The sequence below is a fragment of the Callionymus lyra genome, chromosome 4 (genome assembly GCF_982586985.1).
Source record: "Callionymus lyra chromosome 4, fCalLyr1.hap1.1, whole genome shotgun sequence".
Taxonomy (NCBI): domain Eukaryota; kingdom Metazoa; phylum Chordata; class Actinopteri; order Syngnathiformes; family Callionymidae; genus Callionymus; species Callionymus lyra.
The window spans coordinates 30,865,991-30,892,089 of NC_141821.1; the positions used below are offsets into that span (position 1 = coordinate 30,865,991).

Consider the following 26,099-nt stretch of genomic DNA (forward strand, 5'->3'; position numbering starts at 1 on the left):
GAATAGATAAAAGCTCTTTGTTGACATTTGTCCAAATAAATGAATGAATATGGGCAGAAGTTCACTAGAAAAAAACGTTTTGAGCACTTGGCTGTCGAAAACATCTTTAACCATAATTTGAATGTCATTGTCAAAGATCCTATTCCAGTTTCTCTGTGTAAAAAAAACAAACAAAAAAACGCCTCTTTTTGAGTCTTCTACAGTAAATCCATGTGAGAGTTCGATTTTGCACGCTTGCAGCTGTCCCTCACTCTACTAATATTTTATTTCTTAACCATCTGGTTGGGGTTTCTTGCGATCCTCGAAAATATGCCATAGTGGCCCAAGAATTCTCCAGAGATGGTGAGCTATGAGCAGTTAGGAATACTTTGAAGTGTATTGAGACTTGAATGGGTTGAAACCTTAGTTTTAATGCCTCAAGTTAAAGGGTTTGAAGTGGAGATACATCTGCACTTATCTAGGTTTGCGTTAAGTGGCTGAGCGAAGCGAGATATGGCTGTAATAAAAAGCTGAAAAGGCAACCAAGACCATCTAATCTTTATATTTGTTTAACTGATAGCTTGCCATTTTGTGCTTGACCCAGTTTATACCTACAGTAAATTGCAGTGAAGGGTATCTAGAGTCACTGGGTCAGAGATAATGTCGGTGGTTGGTCAGTCTGCTCGATTCCTTTCAGTAAACACATGGAGTCCTAGTGTCGAGTCAGTGATGTGTGCATTTATGGCTTCTTTATTGACGCACTAAAAACTGTCGGACGATGTCATCAGGTGATTGTATTGAACCGTAATGATCTGAGAAGTCGTAGGTACATGTTGTTCCATATTGTACATCCATCAGCAGAATATCTATCTTGGATTAGCGGCGCAGCATTATTTGCAGGACAGATTACACCTCATTGATTGATTTTTACCGTCACGCCTTTCTGTCGGATCATTAAACATGAAGAATGTTGATGAACAATGTCTACATTTAATCAGCAGATCAATAAGTTAAAACCCTTTTATGTGGTAATAAAGATGTTTCTCAGAGCCAGCAGAACACCTTGGCTTGATGCTCCGCGCAGAGACAGGTGTGTCCCGGCGGCTGCAGAATCTGGGCCAGCGCGAGGTCGCTTCTAGTAGTGTTGCGTAAACCAGTACCACGTGGACGCGACCCCTCCAGGGTGAGGCTCAGGCCACAGTGTGTGAGTGGACTTAGTTGTGAGTTGTGGCTTTTTAACCTCGTTAGCGCCGTCAGCTTGAGGCGGACAAAGCTCCAGTCAGTTGACTCGCCGGGTCAACGGGAGGAAACTTCTTGAACAAATCAGTTATTTTTGTGTTTTTTGCAACATGACTCGGTTAACATTTCCATTCTCTTGTCTGGGAGTCGCTCACTGACATCTTGTTAGACGGTGATGGGTCATTAGGCTGATGTCTCACAACATATACAGTATTATACTGTATATCCTTGAACACAAACGTCAATAACAAATGTGGAATAATCATCTGTCTTCAACCAATAATTCATGTTTTTACTATTTAATGTTGACATAATCAATTGACTCCTCTGGTTAAGATGTCGTTTGAATTCAAAGAATTTCAGTTGTTTTTTTTTAATAATATTTTAAAAACTTTGATTTAACTGCATTTATTCAGTAAAAAAGAAACTCATTTAGAAATATATTAAATCAAATCATGTGTGCCAAAATACAAGTAAAAAAATCTGTAAAATCTACAGGTATAGTTTGTACAACTCTTCTCTGCCCATGAGAAATGAAGAGAAATGGCACCTGTGTCGCATCATATTTATACCACTAGGGAACAGGATGTGATGAATTACTAATGAAATGTTCCTCAATACTTTCAGTCAGGTATTTTTTGACCCCATAAAATTGACTCGAATTTGTGCCTTTACAATAAATATTATTTTACTTTAATACATCTCAACTAGGGGTTACCACTATATACCATCATTTATTTGTGTTGCTTATTGAATTAAATTAATTCACCACATCCACCAAGCTATAAAGAAAACGCCTCCTTAAATAGTCCGATGTTTTGAAGAAATGGGCGTTTTAATGAGCCACGTGCGTCAAACTCAAGCACAAGGTTGGCTTGAATTATATACTAATTTAATGTCTACAAAGGTCAAGCTGTATTTCACATAAAGCAGAGTATATCCCTGACCTGCCACTGCAAGGCCTCCTGTCGAGAGACATTTCTGCTTAAATATTTTAGTCCAAGAAGGAAGAAGGAAAAAATGTTTTGAAAAGAAGCTTTGTTGTATCGGGCAGTGTTGCTGGCGAGGGCAGGATATTGTTGATTAAGTTTGACTGACCTATGTTGAACCATGTTCTGGCCATCAGTGAGCAGTTGTGTTTGTGTGCATCTCGTGGTGTGAAGTTGACGTGGCTTTAATTGAATTTGGCAAATAATCAAATCCCTCTATGGCCAGACGGACATGTGCTGCGAGGAGAGAACTTCACGTGAACACGGCAATTAAACTCTCATGACCTTGTTGACGCTGGCGTCGCTGGATAATTGCGTGAATATGTGGCGCACAGATTGGAGGAATGCTTGCATAACACACATCATCATGCAAGTAAGCTCTGATTTTACGCTCGAAAAGCTTCATTAGTGAGACGGATTAGTTCATAACTCGATCAATTGTCTCTCGTTACAACATCAGCTACATGCATGTTTGTATTCTCGTTGCAGCAGAGCTATGCAAGCATCTGTGCGTGACATTTCGTTGTGTGGTCTGCTCCGGGATCCTCACATAGCAACCAGGCTCCTGTGTTTGGGTGTTGTGTGGAGGGTTCAAGGCTGCCGTGTAACTCACCTCACTTTTATGTTCATTAGAAGGCCATTCCTCCACATCTGAAGACCGTGGTGATGTCATCAGAGCAGCACCACAGCAGCAGGGCTGTTGCAACATACGTCCGAGACACTTTAATTAGAAGCATCTGAGGTCTGGTGGGGTAACCAGAGTTGACTATCGAGAACATGCTCACAGCTTCACTGAGACAACAGAGCCGTCTCACAAAACTCATTTGTTTTCCGAGCCCGGCCTGAAGAATGTGGAGGAGAACGAGTTTTACTGCAGCATCGGGAATTTCAGTGGGTGTCATGTCACCACAGCGGGTCCTCGTCGGTAGTTTACAGAGGCACTGAGAAAACAGGTGCAGGAGGGAAACTTCTCACAGGTTTTAAAAGTGAAGGTTGTGTTGATAAGCAAGTGTTGCATGAATGGCATGATGATGCGTTTTTAGGAACAAGCTGTGCCCTGACGTTCAATACAAACCTGCTGTGAAAATCAACATTGGTCTGCAATATCTATTTGGTCCTTTGCTTCCAGCTAGACCTGTACAATTATAATTTTAGTAGTTATTGTGTAGTCCCACCAGAGATTTGTTTAATCATTTATGATGAGTTTCACTGTGAATGCGTGTGTGAGCTCCACCCTTGGAGCAACTAGGAGTTACTTCCTGTCCATTGACTTGCACTTGATAGTTTGTATGTAAGAATGTTGAGTGTTTATATAACTCCTGACGTAAACAATCGTAGCATCTAGTCCAGATGGCAGCAGCTGTAAGTGTTAAATACAATATACAGTATTTTATGTTGGTCATAGAAGACTCTATTAATCTACTCAAAAAGGTTCAAAATGCGTAGATGTGCTGGTCGCACACATGAGTGATGTGTAAATACTAGTTGAGGTGTTGAAAAGTATATTTGTTCAAACTTAAACGTATACCAGAGCAAGATGCATGTGTGGATTGAACACGCATTACACATGAATGTGTACACAACAACAACTATCTTTGTGTCTTCGATAACTTGTTGCATCTTCTTGACAGTCCTTGTTGATCCACCAGGAACTAATGGACACTTGAACTAAACCTCACTCTGCTTTCAGCATTTATTTAGGCATAAAAACCCTTTGAAAGTGAATTCTTTGTGTGTGTGACCTACTTCTTTGTGTTTGTTTTTCATACTAATGATATTTGCTGCTCTGCGACAGCTGCAGTTTAGACTTGAATAGAGCGAACGGTCCATGTTGACGGTGTTTCTGCTGGAGAGGTGTAGAGAATGGATGAGGACACTTACGCAGTGGAGAAGGAGCGCGGCTGTTGGGAAGAAAAGTCAGCGTGGAAATTGCTCTCTGTGGGTTCGAGAGGGAACAAATTGAAAATTTCCACTTCCTCGTCCAGAGTTCAGATTATTCAAAGTACTTTAGCCACTCCTGGCTTGGTTATATTTCAGAATTGAACTTGAAAACATATCTCCAAATATGCTTTTATTAAAAGCTTTTTTTAATGTGTAAAATAGATTCATGGATTAAAGTGTTTCTCAGGTTTTTATGCTATTTTTTTCATATTGAATTTGCTAGGTAAAAAAAAAAAGAAAAATTGGAGTCTCAATAAAAATCAATCAGTAATGGCCTTAAAAAATAATGGTGCACCCACAGCAAAAAGTAAATGGGAATTTATATTTATCAAGAATAAGAATTAATTTGTTTTTAAATCATGACTCTGATGCGATGTTTGAGCTTCACCAGGATTTCAGAGTTGCACAGAAAATAATAGTGAATTTCTTTTTTATTACATGGGAAAAAAAGAACACAAGTAGGAATTGCATAGAGTTAATTTCCATGTGCCTCAGGTTCATCTTAAATATTCCCATCTGGGAGATCATAGGAAGATGCAGAGGGAATTATAAGTTGGGCCTGAGTTATGCATTGAAGAAAGGATCATTCGTTTTCTCTACTGAGCTGAGGCATTTGTAAGCATACTTAAATTCATAATTTATCATATGTTCTCTTTTATTTCTGTTAATTTAGGAATAACTTTTTCATCTCTTAATTTCTTTGAATGTGGGAATATCGCAGATACACAACTAGGTTTCGATAAGAAGAAAAGTGTGAGTTGTTTTTGGCAGGAGAAGACAAAGAGTGACTTTGTCAAGTCAGAATGTATGATAACATAGATGACACAACAGTGTGTAGATGAGATCTGCTCCCCTCAGGGCGTGTGGAATTATTGGAATAGTACACACCAAGTGTTCACACACCACCTCGTCCTAACAGCCCGTCTGACCTTCGCCAGGCTTCATGTGACGGGAACAAGAATGAAGACAGTCCAGTTGCTAACTGGCAACGTTTTGTATTCGCCTTCCCCTGGCAGGACCACAACCATCGGGGGCCCGCTCACCAAAACCACATATGGGAGAAGACGGTCAAGGTCTTGTGAAGAATGAACTGATCATGTGCTGAGAGGAAGAGGGGGAAGGAAGACTTCCTTAAAATGTGACACAATCGGCCAACATGGAGTACAAATGCAGTGTTCTTCTTCCCATCAGTCTTAACTTCAAGTGACACAATTATTAGGATTAGATAACTCTCCCTGCAGCATGTCCTTATTCCCATTGGACGATCCAGCAACACGGATGAATGCAAAATACTTGAATTGACACTGCGCACTGAGTCGCACTGAACGCTGCTTTGATGGTCATTGCTTTTGGGCGTCGCACCTGACAATATTCAAGAAAAATTAGATGAAAAGACGTCTTGTTGCTAAAATTAAAACCACAGATCTTAGTTCTTCTTCCTCTAATTGTGTGCTTTGTTGTGAAGTTGGAGTCATGCTTGTGTTGGCAGGGTTTTTCAAAAGACCATTCCAATATGTAGGAGAAAGCTTTTAGAAATTCCAGTATTGAAGTAAACGAAAGAAAGCGGCACTTTAAAATCTATCAAAATATCCATTAGGACTCCACAGGTTTTACTGTTCTTACTGTTTCTTAAAGGGGTCTCTTTCTGCGGCGTGGGATCTTGGAGATCTTTTTAAGCCTCCATGATGCAAGTTTCGTCTGGTCATGATTCTCCTGTGGTCTTCTCACAGCTGGAAAAACCTCTACAGACGAGCTATGACTTAAGTCCAGGTAGATCACATGTGTTAGGTCTAAAGTCTGGCTTGGGTACCAATTGCAGCGGAATTCAGTGAGTAGTATGATGTCACCGGTCATATTTGGCCTCTGCTTATTTTCAAGGCATTCAATTCAGAGTTGCATGTCTTGCTCAACGGCAAAATCTCATCGTGGAGCTGAGATTGAACTTGCAATTTCTTGGGCCATAAACCAATCACTCTAACATCTGAGCTATGAAGCTAGATGTACAAAGCACTTTCTACTAAAATACTGCATCCAAATGATTTTATACCAAGTCACCCATTTACAAACGCACACAATCAGACACTAGTAGCAGCCATCAGGAACACAAGATTACCGTCTGACATGTGCTCCTTCGTAGTGGCCTGTGTGAAGTCAACTTCAGAAACGTTTAATCCTCTTCAAAGTTGCTCACAAGTCGTGAAAGTCTGCATCAAGGAAGGGTAACCATAGTCGCACAACTGTACCAGTTGTGGCATACACATAAAAATCGACGTTCAAGCAGATACGGTAGATTAATTCATCAACTTGGTTTAATAACTATTTCCGCTCCCGAGCTCCTCTAACATTCATGCAAAGAAGCACACATTGATAAAAGAACATCTTTTTTAAAGTAATAACTGGGGTAGGCAAAGTACATTTAAATCAAAAATGATCATCTAAGCCAGTACAAAGAAATGATAAAAGTGTACAATATTGGACTTTAAAATCCTGCTCTTCATTCGTTGTTGTCTTGACAGCAGTAGTCAGATCGCACACAAAGCATATTTTTACGTTTTAAATTTAAATCTACAAAGACATTTTTTGGATAGAACAAATCCTACTTTGTCTAAATGGCCTGGTTAAAGTTAATCAGCTTGCTCAAGAGCTCCTCGACAGGAGCTTAAGCACAATCCCTTTCACTTTTCTTGTGTGTTTTTTCTGGGTAGCTGCCTGGCCGAGCGGATGGTAATTGGGTAGTAAAACCACAGCTAATAGCTCAGTACTCCGGTCATGTTTTTCCCCGCTTTGATTGACTCGTGGGGCCTGATTCACATGCATATGGGACACGCACATGCAAGGACACGGCAGCAGGGGGAAGAATTGTGCTGGCAGCTCGGTCAGTCAAAGCGGCGCCTCCGGACAGAATAATGTGCGCTTGTGCTGCAAGGACTATTGGAGCCGTCAGTGGAAGTGACGCTCGGGGCCTACGGGTGCTACACCTGTGCATGTTTGATGAACACCCACGCATCCCTTTGTTACACCTTTATATACACATGATCGATGACTGGCTCTCCGGGTGGAAACAGACCGGCCGTGTCAGCTAGGCTTCCTGGACAACTCAGAACTCACACTTTCAATGCTAGTTTTCACATTCTGTCATGAACAAAAGCCTCCCCCCCTCCCCGCCATGGCTCACTTCTTCTTTCTTCCCTCCCTTTCCTGTCTTTTCTCTTCCTTTGTATCCTCAGTGGAGTGTGTGTGTTTCAACTCTTCAGTCTCCTTGAGAGTCCAGAATCCCACGTAAGACGTGTATGAACGGCTCCCTCTTGCCTTAGCATCCATGATCCACGGAGTAAAAGCTGATCATGGATGAATGTTTGGCTCGCATGTCCTTTGGCTGCCGACCAGCTCTTGTCGCCACCATGAAGGGAGTCCAAGGTAGTTCTCTTTTTAGCTCGGCCTTCATTATTCATGCGTGTCCGCGGACATGTCTCCGCGTTTGAAGTGTCACTCTGTCAACTCGCACATGTCTACTCCACGTCACGCTGCAGCTCAGGATCACGACGTGTAGGTAAACATGAAGGATGGAAAAGTCATACTAAACACCGGTCGTGCTCTAGCAGAACGTTGGGTACGTTTTAGGTGAAGAATCTGAACTTTGGTGTGAAAGTAACCAATCAGAGACCAGATTATAGCGACCACTGTCACTTGTGATTGGTGTTGAACTTTTGAATGATCCTCAGGGAAATACATTTGTGTTGGGCCTTGCATTCATCTTCTCTAGGAAGGTGATGATGACTGTGAAGTTTTCCTTTGAAATTGGGTCAAGAAAGTTAATTGTTGTACGGAATAAACTTGATTTTTCCTGGAAGGAAAAGTGATTTTAATTTTCTTCTAGAGACAGCCTTGATGGTATCAATGAATTACTTAGGAGGCTTGTATGACCTTGAAGATATTGTAACGTGAGCGAAGTCAAGTTTCTGTAAAAACTGAATTTCCTTTTTTTAGGTTTTGAAGTGTGTGTGTCGTATGGTTTTTATCTCGGAAAAGAAATGAATAAATGAAAATCTTAACATAGGCCACTTTCTGATGTTTTAGAATTTGAAACATTTACCGATGGTTGAATTAACGATCAAAAGATGACACAAGGAATTTTCATTCATTTTTTTAAACCATTTCTCATCATGGGGCTTCAATACAAAAGGAACATTTCAAAAGTTTTTGAGTATTTTTGGCATCTTTTAGGACAAAGGAAAGTGAGCCCTGGTCTTTATGTCATATTTAGACATGAGAGCGAGTAGATTATGAGTGAAATGAGAGTCTTGGGTGGAAGTATCCCTTTAAGGAGCTCCCTGATAAAAGCATCATCTGACTGTGTTTGTCAGTCCACAGACTCTGTACATCATTCACATCCCCGTCTATTTGTGTGTTTACTTGGCTGCGGTCCAGCCTCTCGTACGAGCATGAGCTTGGCTACAAAGTGCTGATTGTGCATTGTGGTATTGGATGTATGCCGGGCGCTGCCTAAAAAGAATGAAGCAGCCGCACACACACGCACACGCACACACACACACCAACCGGCCGGGGTGAGTGAGTGCAGCAGAGGAGGAGCGACTATTTTACTCTTTTCACACACTCTCCTTCTTATTTGTCTGCTGTTGCCTCCCTGGAAAACAGTTTGTCCTCTTCGACTCCCTGTTTCTTTTATGTTCCTCTGACATGCTGGGTTCCTTAGGAACACGTTTGTGACTGACATGACCTGTGCATGAGGAGAAAGTCTTCAGTGAGGTGACGTCATCACGGATGTTATGGCGAGAGTAACGCCAAGTGAGCACGTATGACGGGTGAGGGCGAGAGTGCCCAGATGTGGTGATACAGTTGAATATTTCATATTCATAACATGAATAAAAGACTCACTATGACTTCTAATCAATCTACGTGTCGCACAACGTTCCGTCCCGTGTCGTCGCCACCGGGTCGGCTTCTCCGCCTCACGTACTTGGCGTGATGTGTTGTGCGTCTGATTGTGTGCGTCTGGTCTGCTTCAGCAGTGCGACATCCCTCAGCCGCCACTGCCCTAACTGGGTTTGTCTGTAAAGAGCTTAGTGCCGGTGGGCGTCAGCGGGCGCTAAGCTGATTAGCGTCTGCTAACGAGCCGCCTCTCCTGCGGAGGCCCGTGCACGTCCGTCCGTCTGGCTGCACCGGCGTTTGTGCGTCCGTGTTCTTGGCGTGTCTTGTGTCGCGTCGCAGATCCCGGCTCGTTGTAGGGGAAGCGTGTCCAGAGCGAAGCCGAGGTCAGTGGAGGGCGACGCCGGTGTCACGCGGCGGTCAAGACTCCTGCGGGGAGTCAAGTTATCCTCTGAGGAGATTTGAGTGGATTGTTTGATCGGGGCCAAATCGAGGCCGGTTCAGACTGGACTGCGATTATTTCAAGTGAGGGTCAGGTGGGGGTCTGAGGGAGAGCTACACAGGAAAACAAAAAACACAAGGTAAAAAAAAAGTTGAAGATTGACAATCAAACACTAGTGAATTGAAGAAAATATTGATACAGTTACGCATCACATTTTCTACATGGAAATATTTGGAGCATTTGTAAATTAAAAACACTAAAATAAAGTGCTGGGACAACATAACAAATATATCAATGTTTCTACAGTATCACCATCGTTGCCCCTGTATCGTGATACGTGTGATATCCCCATATTGCTGCCAATACACACCTCTAATAAATACAGTGATGGCATGCAACAGTAATTTATTAAGAGACAAAACATTTACTTAACTTTGTTGTCAAAATTGTAGATACAAAGCTGTCCACTAGATTAATGACCTTTGACCTTAGTCTCTATTTACATTATAATCTGTGGCGAAAACGGTTTTATCGATTTAATACAACTGGTAAATAACCCTGAATATTAACAGCAAATTATTGAAGTAATGGATTTAACTTCTTATATGCCAAGTTTAAGATCTTGAGTGCCTCATGTGTACATTATTTTATACTTTATATATATATATATATATATATATATATATTCTTAATAAATGACATATATGATATTATGCTTTCATTGAACTGCGAAATCACTTTTTATATTATTAGATATTTTAAGTATTTAGTCCAACGTTTTAACATTAAATGTAACTGGAGTTTAAATATTTATAAATGAGTATAAACTTGTTTATAACTTTAAAGTGTTTATATTTATAACTTTAATTTGTCATCAATGTGTGAACCATAGCACTTTTTTCTTCTTGAATCTTGTCAGGCGGAAGTGGAAGAGCTTGTTCTGCTCTAATAATGAACTGACGTCCTCCAGTTGAATATCTTTTATTCATTACTTGGTGAAGATGAGGTTTCACAATGACCAGATAACTATCAAAAAGGTTAAGAATCATTCTCACTATCAATATCACAGCCTGGTTCAACTGGAAATGAGACCATTATTCTCCTGATGGGTTGTTGGTTTTTCAACTGAATTCACTACTGTTTTTTCAAGAAGGTGAACCTCGTAAGAGCTTCAGGAAAATAAATGGCATGTTAACTTATTTGTGAATTCATTGTTATCGTGAACCTCCAACCTGCAGCTGTAAGAAGTGACCGGACCACTATTGTGAATCAAGAAGAATCACGTGGCGTGTAAGTGGCCTCGCCGTCCTGCTACATGTATCGACAATGGAAAATACGGGCGTTACGTCACTGTGTGGACATTAGCGTGTGAGCTACCAGGAGCAGATGTGGGGACGGTGGAGCACCGACGGCAAACGCTGCCTTCTTGCGTCACTTTAGGTCGTCTGCAAAGCGAACGTTGTGTTCGAAAAGCTGTGTGTTTCGAATTAGACGGCGGGCCCTGGGGGGGGCATCAGGGCCTCACAGCGATTGCTCAACTGAGGCGGCTGAAAGGGGAAGCTATAGAGGGAACGCACACGCGGTTGCCTAACCAGGAGCCATCGACCGAGGTCAACATGCTCCGCAGGCGTCCAGACTGCAGCTTGTTACCATCAGGAAGGCGAATAGACAAAGAAACTAGAATCCGATTACATCTCCCAGACACAGAGCTTCTCCCGATCGGCATACATGGTCAGATTAGATTTCCTCTCCACTGCTCCCTCCACGCACACAGTCGCTACTCAATGAACCTCCCAAACACTTCTCTTGAAATCCACACAGATACGCAGATGTTCGGACGCGTGTAAGTGACGGTCCGACACTCTTGTTTTCACACCGCCGATGTTAATGGAACAAGAACGGTCGTTAACCTTTGCAGCGCTTCCGTGCACCGACGTCAGCTCGGCGTCACACGGCTGCTCCACGAGACGACTAACAGCTTCCCGTCCTCGGCCGGGACGCCTGTGACGCTGATGAGGACATCTCTCTGTGACCAATGTGCCGATGATAAGAGGATTCAATCAATTATAAAGACTTATTTTTTGCTCCAAAGAACAGGATTTTAAGGACATGCTGAGTTGTTTTATGCACCATCGTACTTTATTCTTTCTACTGACAAAAGAGCCACAATTTTAATTAACAGAAAGAAAACCTTAATGGTTTTATGGTGTAAATGGCATCTAAGTGAGTTATAACTGTATAGTAGAAGTAAGTAGTAAAGTAATAACCAACTGTCTCCATAAAATAACCTTCTTTTCCCCCCCCCAAAAAAACTATTCTTTGTGCAAAAAATTATTCATTTTAATTCCATACCATATTCAACGGGCAGGGCTCACGGGGGTGCAGTGGTTGGCACGATCACCACACAGTGTGTGGGTTTACTCCGGGAACTCCGATTTCCTCCCACAGCCCAAAAACATCTAGAGGTTGATTTGAAACTTGGGGAAATTGTCTCCAGAAAACTGGGATACAGGTCCCTGCAAACCCCATAAGAGATTAAGCACCATGTAAAATTAATGAATATAGTAGTGATAAGCAATACCAAACATAGTAATACTGTAAATAAGAGATTTTTTTACTAAACAGTATATACTGCATCTCTCACAGCAGTCAATAAGAGTGTGGGATTCTTCATATGATGCTGCATCATCGAGCTGATCATTTGTAATAAATGACACTAGGATTCACTGGAGGTTTGAGGAGATTGAAGAGATGTTGAGGTCCCTGGGGTTAATTCCTGATCTCCTCTCAAGCTTCAGACACGCACCTCTGCATCATCACACGGCTGCTGGTTGGACATAAGCCTCGTAAATTCTACCTTTGAGTTTCACAATAACTCACAGATGTTGGCACAGAGCGGCCACTTTCATTTGGGAGAAGCTCCTCCAGCCTGGAAGGATTTGTGTTGTGCTAATGCAGCGCTCACATGTGAGTCTTCACCGTGCCAGGTCTAATGATGCAGAAACCACAGTGGAACACACGGCACCACGTCTGCGAGGCTGTGGGTGGTTGTCTGTTTGTTGATCTTTAGGCCAGGTACTGAAGGATGTCATGTGTTTGTTGGGCATTTATTTGTAAGAGACGTTAATGCCAATCATGTCCGTGGATAAGGATGTGTAGAATTGTGTGCGTCGGTTCTTCATTTCACATAAAGCGGTGTGATGAATATTGCATGCATTACTATTTTAACATGAATAATAGATGTGGTAATGGTTGAAGATTGCACCAGCAGTAATGTGTCCTCACAGCTGTTGATGGTCTTTTCTCAGAAAGAGTTGCCGGTCTTATTTCCTGCTGCTCTCACCCACCCTCGCATTAAGACCTGTTCTCGACAAGATGTTCTCGCCGCCGAAGGCGAGTATTGAGAGCCGTTTATAAATTGTCTGTTTGCGTTTCCTGTTGACTCCTGGCTCACCTGTTGATGGAAGTAAATCAGTGGAAGTGAGTTGTTGACCGTGTTAATGTAGAAGACGCTCACTCCTGCTGGGACTGTTGTTTTTCTTCACGTCTATTCATCTTGCTTTAATGAAATGGCCGGTATTCATGTCAGGACACGTGGCGGTGGCCATCAATGTTGACGTGTGTCACCTTCAGTCAAAAGATTGATCTTCTCCTAAGAAATTATATCACTCTTTCAAACTGTTGCTTCTGCTCTGCTTGCTTTCACACTCTCTCATCCGACAACAGTTTGTGCTCCATTGACTCATGAATTTTACAAACTGTCTTATTGTTGTTCCAGTTCCCTGCTGGTCTTTATTATTCATCTTTTCAAGGGTTTCTTTCCTTCCATTCCACTTGAATCAATAAGCCAAAGATGCAAACAGAGCAGCATGTTTTGTACCAATTGCATATATTTAACATGTGCTTTATTTGAATTTTAAATTCTTTCAGCCACGATCAATGTAAACACGAGTCAGCCAGCCGGTAAATTCTCCAGTCACGCTTGTTTTCTGCTCATCTCGCTCCAAGACGGCAGAGAGAGCCCTCGACTAATGTAGTCTTCACTATAAAAGCTGCGTGTCAGACGCTTGATCCCGAACTACGGCGCTCTTACTTCGGCTCATGGTGGTTATATAACTGTGACACATTTTCTACGATAGGGAAATGGCTTAAGGATTATGGGAGTTTCACTGCTCCTGACTTCAGCCTGCAGCACATGGTTTTAAAATTTGGAAACACTGTTACCAGGCTGCATATTCCTGAAGTCATCGTTTGACTTTTCATTTTTTAATAAATCGAATAAATCTGTTTTGGTAATTACAAAAAAAAATGGAATAGTTAAGATAGTTTGGTTAAAAAGAAAATCTAAATAGAAAATGCATAAAAACACATTCATTTATATCCTAAGTTGGTATTTATATTTTCAGTGCATGTTAACATCAGTCACTTTGACTTGGACTTGGTTATCACATCTAGTGAAGCCTCACGCATTAACACCGAGTCAGCAAACAATGATCCTGAGTTTCTCATTACCCACAATCCTTCACTCCATGTGGCTTTAGTTCTTGCACCCCCATGACAAGTCGTCATATTTACACAGAGACAAGATCAAGTTCTTAAAATGACATTTGATTGGAAAGTATTTAGCGGCAGTCAAGCAAATATTTATTATTTAAAGCTCTTGTTGACTTTCAACGCTGGTGCAAGTATTTTTGAAAAAAGGAGCCACTTCAGTTATTGTCACACCCGCCCTTGAATCAACCGTTTTTCTCTGCCTTTCTGTGATGGTTCATAAACAAACATATCTCTTGAGTTTATTCTAGTGACATTTTGGTGTCATTCCGTGTTTCTCCGCGATGTTTCTTTATGCAGATGTATATTTACAAAACGACGTCTGCTTGCAGCAGCGCTACTACATGGCACGTCTGTGTTTGTTCTATCATTCAAGGAGAATCTGCTTCTCTAACAGAATATCTGCTCAAACGATGTGGGCACGCTGAGCAAAAATGAAAAATGAATCTGTGATCGAATGGTGACTCGCCTTTTTTTCCACGTACAATTACAGAAATGTAGAAACGGACCCCTGGATAGGAACACTTGGTTCTTTAATTGTTCTTAAAATATTTGCCAGACTCTGTGTGTAGCTGGAAGCACAGCAGACAGAGCAGCAAACACAAAGCGGCCATTCAGATTTAGTGCGAGGACGATCTAAAAATACTCGTCTGCATGTGGGCCACTCGATGTGATTCTCTCTCAAATGCTTTTTTTTTTTTCCCTCCCCACCCCCCGATTCGGCAGTGCCTGCGCTGCCTTCCTGTCCCCACACATTCCATCTGGTCTGTGTGCCGTAGCACGCCCACCCAGTCTCTCCCACTCCGCCGATGACACCCGCCTGCAGCCTTTTGTCATGATTTCAACTGCCAAATCTTCAAAGTAGATCTTTGGGGGGGAGACAGAAATCTCGCAGTGAGACTTGGGGAGGCGCACATGTCCTCACGGTGATAATTGCAGTGTTTAAAAAGTGGCAGCTTTTATTAGAAAAGTAAGAAATTGACTTTCACACATGCTTTCCCTCGTGATTTACACTCTCCTTAGTCCTAATGTTCTCGTCTCGTGCCGCCGCCAACGCACCTGCATACCTGCACAGACGACGGGCTGCTGACACATAAGATGGATCGCCGCAAAGTTGAAAGCAGGATCAACAGACTCGTCTTTCCAGCACAGACATCCAGCCCAATTACACAAGATTCACGACTCGATATCGGAGCAGATCTCGGATGACTTTCAGGGATGTCCCTTTTGCCAAATAAACCCAACAATCATGTCATGCACTTAGATTATACGACTTGTCACTCAGCTGGTTTTACAACAGCGTTTCGCTCAGGATTCTCTGCCAGCGTCTGCTGCCTTCAACTATGAGCCGCCGCCAGCATTTCTGAGAACATAAAGGCTTCCGGTGCCGCAGAGACAAGAGCCTCCTCTTCATCAGAGCTTTGAATGAACTCGTCTATTGACTGAGGCTTGAAAGACGTGTGAATTGCCATTAACCGTGACTTTATTACAGTCGGCTAGATTAAAGCAAACCACAGTTTGGGTTAGATGGATTAAAAAAAGGCGTCGGAAGCATGTGTTTGACGAGGGTGCAGGCATTCAGCTTTTCACATGGGTCATTATCACAAATCTTTTGTTTTGTAGTTTTTATTTCCCACGCTGCGTCCTCATTTAGAAATGATTTGCCATTTCTAAGCTATGTTTTCTCCTTCCAAACAAAAAAGACTACAGGGTTGCCATCATTGATTTTGTTGTTTAATTATGATCAACGAGTCACAGATGAAGTCATACATTCATGTGTGTTATCTTTTATTATTGTAGTCTGTACTGCCGCCACCTCTAGTCTCTCAATTGCACTTCAACCGACAAGGTGACCAGAGCCAATTATTGAAATGCTCCGTTTGTGGAACCTACAGTAGAGGGACTGTCCAATCATTTTAAGCGGCCCCTCGATCAAACTCTGACATTTATCACCCCCCTCTCACTTTTGTGATTTTTTTTTTTTTGAATTTGAAGATGCGCAGAAAATGTCTTTCTTCTGATGGAGTGCAACGGAATTATCAACATCATTATCAGGCCTCACTTAAACACTGTATAACTTGTATAAACATCTCATGTTTTGAGACAAAAAGGCTCGTTGCCATGTTGAATTCTACTTCCTACTAGAGCACACGAACAAGTCTAAGCAGTCAATGACATGACTTCATATGACGTCTTATTTTAGTTAAACTAAAAGTGTTTAATCAGAGGGAACTATATCTCAAAGATGAGCCATCAGTCATCCCTCAAGATTATTGTTATGTTTAACATGCTTCATCCAGCCTCGGGCCTTGAGTTCGACGCGTCTGCTCTGGACTGAGTGAATAACTTGGGATTCTTATTCAGGATTAAAATGAAGTCTTCCCTTTGCTGCCCCCCCCCTCCCCCTGTTGACAGCTGGGATAGACTAGTCTGGCGTTTGACAGTGACTACATTTGCATGAATTCTCACAGTTGCATAATCCTGGACGGGACATTCTGCTCTGGTAGTTGCTCCACTTCCTGTCTGATGGTTGTCAACACTGTGCCACAGAAGTGCTACTCCGTCTGTGTTGTTCTAAATGTGAACTCACGGAGAGGTCTTGCCCTGAAGGTGGACACAAACGGATTCGCCGCAAATGAGTACGATTGTCTTTGAAGCTGCAGCTGTCAACCAGTCCATCATTAAGAATGTCTTAAGAGCCTAAAGGAGGGGGGGGGGCGACATCGAATGATTCAGAAGGTGTATCAGTCACACATCACGGTCGCCAGACACGAACGATAACAAGCGCGGTGTAACCGGATCCACTCCGGTCAGAGAGAAGCTTCACAAGTGAGCCGACTCTCCGGCGTCATCCGGAAGAATCGAATGTTGCCGAGAGAACGATGCGGCCGCTTCACAACACCAGCATTCCAGCCGCGGGTCCAGCAGCTGTCGGGTCGGACAGTTCTGAGCTCATGTTGCGACGCCGGGCCCTGGTCCGCCCGCTCCAGGGAGGGATGATTTAAAGGGATCTGAAATAATAACAGTGCATGAGGATCACTGAAGCTCAAGCCGCCTGGAAAATCTGCAGTCAGTCGTTGCTGGGAATTTCCCGATGTGTCTGGAGGGATGGACCGGTCTTAAAGTCTCTTGTTTAAGGTCAGAGGTCAGGATGTGTTGATGCTGGGAGAAATCATCTGACTCTGTAAAATCAATAGTTGAAAAATTCTGTTATCTACAACAAACGAATACAAGTTAACGCCTTGGGATGTGTTGAAAAGACCATGGCACCAATGCAATATATCCTGATACACTAGTATATATTTGTATTATTACACAAGTACTTGACCTTTGTGTTGCAGAGTTTACAGACCACATGACTCTTGAAAAAGTCGTAACTGCTTTTATTAGTTTTGATACCAAAGAATGTTCAATTCAATTTTATTTAAAGTGTCTTATCATAACAAAGTTATCTCAAGACACTTTACAGGTGAAGTAAGACTATGGTGGAGAAAGGAAAAACGGATCCCAGCCATTCAGAATGTTCAACAACCTACTGTAGTCGACTGTATCCTCTTGTCCTCAGTCATCGCCGGGATCGCAAAAGGATTTCATTGTTCCTTTAGCTGTCGAAAGCGTAAAAAATGCTTCCATCTTGCAGCCGGAAATGTAATCGCAACATACACAAAAAATGCTCCAAATATTTGAATTTAAATGTCAAGTTAAAAAATTGGAATTGTTTTGTTTCACCCGCTTGAAATTGAAATGTAAACCATAAAATAACCATTATATGAATATTTATTCAGTATTGTGAGGAAAAAGTTGTGCTATTTAATCTAAATATTTTATCACTAATGACAATTAATGCCTTCACTGTTCTTGTACTTCATAGAAGTTAATTCAGTTGTTCTGCCAGTTCAGATGCAGCCGTTTTTTTTGCTGTCAATAGGACTGACCAGCTTTGTGGTCTTCCCACCCTCACTGACCCCGGCACTATAGAGTTCATTGAGACACTCAGAAATGTGAAACACTTGACGCTTCGCACTTCAACGCTCTCTTTCTGCATCTCACACACACACAGTAAACACATCACTGCAGCTGCTGTTCAGATCATTTACAAGCAATACGCTCTCAGAATCTGTTTGAATTTTTTAAATGATGGTTGCACCGAGAAGCTTGTTAAACTGTGTTGAGTCAGGCCTGTCTTTGTGGGAGACTGGTTTCTGAAATATGGCTATTTTCTCTAGATTTTATCAGTAATTACTGCACCAAAACCCGAAGATGAAAAGTATCAATCTTGCGAAGAGTCCAGCTATTCATAAATCTCTTGAACCATCTATTAATCATTCCATGACGATGACTCGAGGTCGCTGAGGTTAGGAGAGCTCATTTATGGTCGTCCTAGACTCTTAACTTCTGAGAATCCTTCTTACTTGATTTCTGAGTCAGCATTTGAAGAGTGGAACAGTATGACCACGGCGGGGTTCTTCAAAAGCTGGTTTAACCATAGCTGACTGGTAGTCGTGGTGAGTCACTGAAACCAGCTTCACACAAATTAGAAAGTTGCTGCAGGATTTACAAGCGAAAGAGGAGGACGCTTTCAGCCCGAGCCAGCCCTTAACTGAGACATCACACAGAGGCAGAATGTGACACAGCGAAGGGACAATAGGGGCAATAAACTCCTGATTCAACCGACGTGTCTGTTATTACATATCCGAGGTCGAGTCGCCGGAGATTTAGCTTGAATCTGATGCGTGACATTTGCTGTGTGGCTGGGGACGAGTCAGTGGACTGAACATGTGCGTGATCGGCACAAATCTAGAATCCTGGCTGCCTTGTGTGCGTCCCTGCAGCGGTGTGTGTCAGCCGCTCTGGTCCTGAACGTTGTTTGAGTCGTGGTGGCGGGTGAGCAGGATTCAACTGCTGCAGCTCCGCTCGGGCCACATCATGGCCGGGCCTGCTGGCGGGCACCGTCGTTGCTGAGGGGGGCACTAAATATATCTCACTGCACCAGGAAGAGAGTGGGAGGGAGGGGCATAAATACAGAGTACCCTTCCTGCAATTAGAGACTGAAGCTGTGCTGCAGAAATTTTCGGGAACAAGGCAAAAGAGCTATTCTCGTTTAAGTGTAGTTATATTTGAAGGAAACCAGTAAAAAAAAAAAGGTCATTGACCCATGTGTGTTTCTCTTGGCTTGATGGCACAACAGTCACTGTGATGTAGATCCTTTGGAAATGGAATAGCCAACCCTATGTTGAAATACTTTGAAATAGCTTGTGCTCTTGAATTGATATGCAACAGTTGTTTCAGTGTTATATTTTCTGTGCTTTTCTGCTGCCTCACTCACCTGCAACTTAACCCTAAAGAAACCGTAGTTACTTCCTGAGACCTAGAGCAGCAGAGCACGACTCTGTGCTGCTGAGCTTCTTCGACCCAAACTGTCAAATAAAGAAGTTTGTTGATTCATTTAACTCACTGAAGTGCTGCACAAGTTCATGAAGGTCAAGTCCTGTTGGGAGTTTACATTCTGCATGGATACAACGGCACATGAAGTGCAGTCACTGCTGCATTGTGTATAATAACTAGTCAGTTTGTAAATATAGTCGTAAATACCAGAGCGACAAGGTTAAAGCTCAATGAAGGCCACATTGCTATACTCTAGTAGTAGGGGTCTTCTTTTTATAACACTTGAATTAGTCTTGTACCTTTCCGGGAACAACTATGAGACTCAAGTTCTCCCATGGTACAAAGGCCCAGTCACTTTCAGCATCGAGTTAAGAGAAGCTCCAGCTTAGATCATCACATAAGGTTGACACGGAAACCAAATATTTAATGACAAATGGACAGAAAAATATCTAGGGAAAGCAAATGCACAAAGTATTTCCATTTGTGTTTTGTTTGACAATGTCTGTTCCGCTTACAAAAAGTAAAACGTGAGGAGAAACTTTGCTGTTGTTTTAATATATTAGTGCTCTATTATTTTATAACCATTTGTATCTGTTTTCCTAACCTTCAATAAACAATAGTAGAGTAGACCAAACCATGTCTGGGCATTCTTACGTGAATCTAGTGCTCGGAATATTTTATTTGCTATAGTCGATTCTTAGAACCACGAATAATATTAAATTAAGAGCGTCCCACAAATGGAAATTCCACAAAATTGGTAAATTGTTAGATGGATAGATACTGCTTTTTTATGGCTATAACCTTTCATGGTCTTTACTGGAATTAACTGGATTAAGTTGTTTTAGTTGTTCCCACAATAAGCTTTGTGGAAATGGATTAATGAACCACTAAAGGATCCGTTAGTCTTCGCAGAAAAATTCAAGGATTTACGTATGCAGCTTTATTACATGTGGCCAGTTTCCCTGACCTCATGTGACCCAGCTCCTGTTTCTCCTAACTTCCTCCTAACCTTTAATTAACTCGCGCCGGCGTCCGACTTCTCTTTATTCCCCACTGCAGACGGCTTCTTCAGCGCTCATCCATATGGATGATGAGGTTCTTAGGAAGGTTGTTCGAGCCTTTGTTGTCGGCGGTGACATGACATGTTTAATTTCAGGTTTTCCGGTTCACGTCAGACCAAGTTCATGAGATTAAAGGCTTTTTTTTCAGGGAGTGATGTAGTGGAATCGCTGAGACATCTCCCTGGTGGCTTGTTTCACCCCAAACTTGTCTTTTTGTAGCATGGACGTGTTAAGATTGAGCTCTCACTTCTTATTGTAAATTATATCGGAAATGGCCTGTCAATTCCTTTGACCCACATATTCTATTCAAATCTTTGAGTTTGAATCACGTCGATGGTCACATTACCTCCTTGGCAGGAAGTATAAAGAAAATGTCCATTGAATTAACTGTAATATTTTTATTTTTGTATTCATTTGCGTCAACTTTTGTCCTCTGAGTTTTGTGTGGCAGTTAATCTCGTGACATTGTCATGAACTTCCCTTGGAAAAGACTTTCTGAAAGTTTGTTGAGACTAACTTCATCACGGAGATAGTGCTTTGTCTAATATCTGCCCGAACTCTTTCAGGTTGTTTGTAATCTTGACTTTAGACCCATTTTTAAACACAATTATTGTGTTTTTACAGCGATATCTAACACTGCACACGCAGCTTCCAGGTCCTTTTATCACACTCCGTCTTTCTGCTGCCGGTCTTCTAAATTGTTTAGCTGTTGGTCGTTGTGTTCCGGTCCGATAAGCAGATATCTTCTGTTAAATATTATAAGTTGGCCTGATAATGTCATAATATTTATTCCTGCTTCATATCGGAGTTATGGTTTGTTTTTAACATTTCTGTGTTGTCGTCTTGCAGAATGCTGATGTCATGGCGGCGCCCTTGAAGACTCGACGTGGAGCGACGGCGAGCCTCGGCGGCTTCTGTCGACGCGACTCGTCACGAGGCGACATCGGACGGACTCTGCCGGAAGCATTTAGGCGGAGCTGGATGGAGTATTATTGCGTGACTCTGACCGTGCGTCTGATCCTGTTGGTGGTGGAAACCAATGAAGTGGTGCCAAATGAACTTTTTGAAAAGCTGCTCGCTGCTCTCGCTCCAGGAATGGAAGCCAATCAGAGAAGTGTATAGAATGACTCTAATCATGTAGAGTACGATGAATATTTAGTATATTGAACTCAATATAAACAACCGTGTACGTGTTTTAAGTGCCTCGTCATTGGAATGTTGACCTTTGCTATTGAGAGCATTTAATGGAAGCGGAGGACGGTGGATAGCACAAGTCGCCATGTTCATGATGGTGGATGAAAGTGAAGTTAGAAGATGTTAGAAATGGCCATTTTCCTCTCTGTTTAAATAGTGGAAAAGTGGAGAACAGTTAATTTAAACACATTTGAACAGGTTTTATCTTTCCAGCCATGTGTTTTTACATAATTTGTATTTAGCCAGTGACCATGACTATCACGCAGTATTTACCACGACCTACAATCAGGCTTTGATAATCGTACTGTTATTATCAGTCATGTTGATTTAAGTGAAAAGAATTTAAACTTAAATAAATGTTTAAACCATGGCAGCATTTAATTCAAAGTGTATTTAGCATGAAACTCTTTTAAAAACGACAAGCATTGACAAATCACCTTCGTTTTAACAGTCTTAAAGCTAACTGGCTAAAAGAAATTAGCTGCTCAGGATTCATATTTTCATGTCTGAGTCTTAACAAAATCAGTCAGACTTTCAAACTTCACTCAATGAAACATCGTCTTGGCGTTTGTGCTATCACTGCTAAGTTAGCATCTCCTAGCTTTTCCTTCTACTGTGATTTTTATTTTTAGCATAGCCGCTGCTAGCATTTGTTTACCATTGTTCCCATTTTTCCATTCTTTGTTTGTCTACGATGTCGACATACAGAAATCTAAAACTTCAGGTACTTTTACCAGGGATTTACTATCGGGCTGAAAAGATTAGAACTGTGTCTCAAATCGCATACTTGCGTACTACTTGTATTTTTAGTGCATAAGTGCGTCTCAATTCTTAGTATGCGAAATTTAGTGCGCCATGCACACTAAATTGTCGTACTAAAATGCCCACAAAACTGAGTTAGGATGGATGGACACTTTCTATGGCCACCATCTTAGTGACGTTGACATTGTTAACAGAAGTTATGTCATATATATATTTAGATATATATGTATACACACACACATATGCACATATGCATATACTTACAGGTGTATTTTCAGCAGTAGTAGAAGGATGACACAACTTCGGTGCTGATACCGGCGTAAATATCTCACGAATATTTTGTTTCTCATATTTCTTAATCCAAACAAAACGTGCTGCCAGCAGGTGTCGATAGCGTTCCAACAGCATCGTTAAATAGTAGTAGAAGAAGCTGTCGCGTCATTTCCTGTTAGTGTGTAGCGGCAGTGTTTGATTTGAGATATACTATCTGTCGAGAATTTGTGTACTAGTTAGTACGTACACTATTCTGATGCATACTAACCACCAGTGCACTTGGAGAATTATGTGATTTGAGACACAGCATAGGTCTAACTATTAGCTGTGTGCCAGAATAAGCATCTACTTCCTGCTGACCTCAGCTCAGCTGAGGCAGTGAGACTCCCGTCATAGACCCGAGCAATCCCATTATTGTTATTAGCTTCAGACCCTCTTCTCTCTTAATCCCGTTTATCTCAGGACACTAAACAACATACGGTACACACAGTGAACCTAGGATATAAAGAGACTATCATTAGATGTAGCTAATGCTAGCTCTGTAGCGCTCAGCATTTACAGGGTCAATCCTTTACGTCCAGCTTGCTCGGCAAAATGTTACCAAACATGTTCTTCTTATCAGTCTTTTATTTGAACTGTTGCTATGCAGCATTGAAGTGCCTGTCTGTCCCCCCACACGAGTGGATCTCACTGGACCCCTCGTGAGCACCTTTAGCTCAAGTCAGGTCGTCATCAAAGCATTTCTTTTAATCATAGATGTGTGAGGTACTCGGAGTAGAGCCACTGCTTCTATACCTAGGATATGATGTTCTCTCCACAACAGCAAAGTCACGGATGGATGGAGCAGGTCGTGTGATCAGGGCTGCTCATGTGTTCTATTGTCTTATCTGATTGTACACTTGTACAAAAATGTGTGTATCTTTGTTCATCTTGTTCAATGATCGACTGCCACGGCCCAGAAGATAAACATCTCACCTGCTCACAGAGGACTTGTGTGACGGGGCCACCTGTGCCAAAACAGTGGAACAGAATAAAAAAACTCTTCAAGTGTTGGACGTTGGATGTATTTTCCTCAGACTTTATTTTTTTTCCCCTCCACTGACTGATTTCATCGGTGCATGGAACGGAAGAGACGACCATCGTCAACATCATCCGCACAGCTTCAAATTGTACTCGTGTGTTTGTCTGCATGTGCTGTGAGGTCATGTGGTCACATGATGACGAGGAATCTGGGAAGCCTCTTGAACTCTGCGGCGTCCATGATAAGAAGGTTTTGGAGGCTGTGATTTAACTTCTCACATGTTCGTCAAACGAGCAGAGCGACGTCGCTGCTGCTCGCAAAACTGGGGTTTTGTCTCTTTCTTTTGTTCCCTGAAGGGAATATTTGTGAGCGCTGCCATTGTACGATGTAGACAGTTTTCTGCTGCTTGAAAGAAAAATGGACTTTGAAAAAAAAAAAAAGCTCTCTTTGCTCGTTTCTTCTTTTTGAATATGTGATGAAAGTGACGCTGAAGCGCTTTGACTCTGCTACTGTGTATATGTGACATGTACGTTTGAAAGTAGGGACATGAAATAAAAGATGGTTTGAATCTTCACCACCAAAAAGATCTGTTGAGAATCCATAAAAATACTTTGAATTATGAGTCGTTAAAGGTTGATATAGAAAGATCTGTGTGTAGCGCTGCAGACAAGTGTTTCCTGTATTTTCTCACACACTTCTGTTGTCGTCACACATAAAAGTTGTGCCATTTATGAGTGGAAATGACTCGGATTGTTGCCGATTAAATTGCTTCGGTCATTAAGGTCACATGACTAATGCTTTATATTAACACGTGCAGAATCTCTTCTCTGGACTGTTTTGCAAATTGAAACAACATCTGATAAGACGTTAGTATAAGAAGTATTTTTGCTGACACACACAGGAACAATACAGTGTTGAGCCCTTTATCGTCCAAACAGTGGAATCCTAGATCAATGTCAACAACCTGATTTTCAAACAACAATCTTTGGCATCATTTGACTCATGAATAACACTCATCGTTATTGACACACAAACACTATCTGTAACAGAAGCTCCTCCTCTTTAGCCTCAAAATGCTGCCTCGTGATTGGACAAAAGTGGCTCAAGTTTGATTAAGTCGTTCTGTAGCATAAAGTAACTGTTGCTCATGTGCGTGATGGTGTCAACAGCCTGGAGTGAGAGGGTTTCAGTTGAAATATGGAACCTGTGTTGTGTCTCCTCCACTCACGGCTATAGATGGTCGTCCCAGAGCTCCAGAGCAGCTTCAGCGACGACAGGATCCAGTTCTTTTCTCGGTGATGAATCAGCGTTTCTCCACAAGGCCGGTCCTTCAGACGTGTAAAGCGTGACTTCCAAGCAGCGCCGGAACATCTGCTCCGACACAGAGATGTGCATCTGTTGACCAGTTTAGTGGATCAGATGTTTGGCCTGAAGCCCTCGTCGCTCCCGCTAGTATATGAACCCCAGCTTGATTGACATGTGATGGACCAGTCTTCTCAGGCCTCTCACCTGCACCAGGTGCACAGAGGGCACACACCTGTTGACACTGAGTGAGGTAAAGAATCAGAACATTATTCATCCACCAGATAGATGTATAAAGACGCTCTTTCTTTGACAGGAATGCTCTTTTTGTGACCTGACGACGTGCAAATGTGCAGCGACTCCAGCTCCAGGCGGGGAAGGAAACAGCTGCCATCTTGTTGTCGTGGCAACACAGAGCGGCGCTTCTTCCCTCCGCTGTCTTGGGTCATGATGAGAAACTGGATGAGGGAGGACACCGAGTTCAGACCCATGGACTCCGGCAGGAGGATCAGTGTCTGTATCAGGTTCTCGTTGCAAATGCATGAAGCGGCGCGTGACGTGGATGTGACTCAAACACTCTAAAGAGCTCGAGTTCAATAAATCAAACAAACTTTTGCCCATTTCTTTTTTTTTTTAAGTTTCAAGTAAAGGTTGTAAAGTTTCCAAAGTTACCAACGAGCATCAAGAACACTTCCAAGGCTGCATTCCAAGGAGACCACGTCATGCTCCTGGAAAAAAACGCTTCTATTTGCCTTCATTTTTGTCTGTCAAGGTCTTTGACTTTGTTTCTGCTCTTTGTTTCCTTCGTTTGCTCGTGGAAAGAGAATTCACACTGAACTAGATTCTGTTCTCCGAACACACGTGTTCGTATCTACACGCTTGAGAGGAAGATTTCTCTGCACCAAGATATTCCAGAACTCCATGATTCCGTCATGTGACCTCAGACATATTTACAGACGCAGCAGAAGTGTGAACAGCTTCCTGTCTATGTGTGTGCGGGTGGGTGTGTGTGTGTGCGGGTGTGTGTGTGTGTGTGTGTGTGCGGGTGTGTGTGTGTCTCCTGACATGCTGAG

General features: G+C 42.2%; 1 protein-coding gene across 1 annotated transcript in view; it reads left to right on the plus strand.

Moving 5' to 3' along the window:
• The window catches only part of LOC148082512 (insulin receptor substrate 1-B), a 41,099-nt gene extending 16,791 nt beyond the window's left edge, over positions 1–24,308 (plus strand). Inside the window, exon 4 of the mRNA XM_087789717.1 lies at positions 21,324–24,308. Within this exon, the coding sequence (XP_087645843.1) occupies positions 21,324–21,331 (8 nt within the window). The 3' untranslated portion in view covers positions 21,332–24,308. The remainder of the gene's footprint in view (positions 1–21,323) is intronic.
• Positions 24,309–26,099: the final 1,791 nt, after the last annotated feature.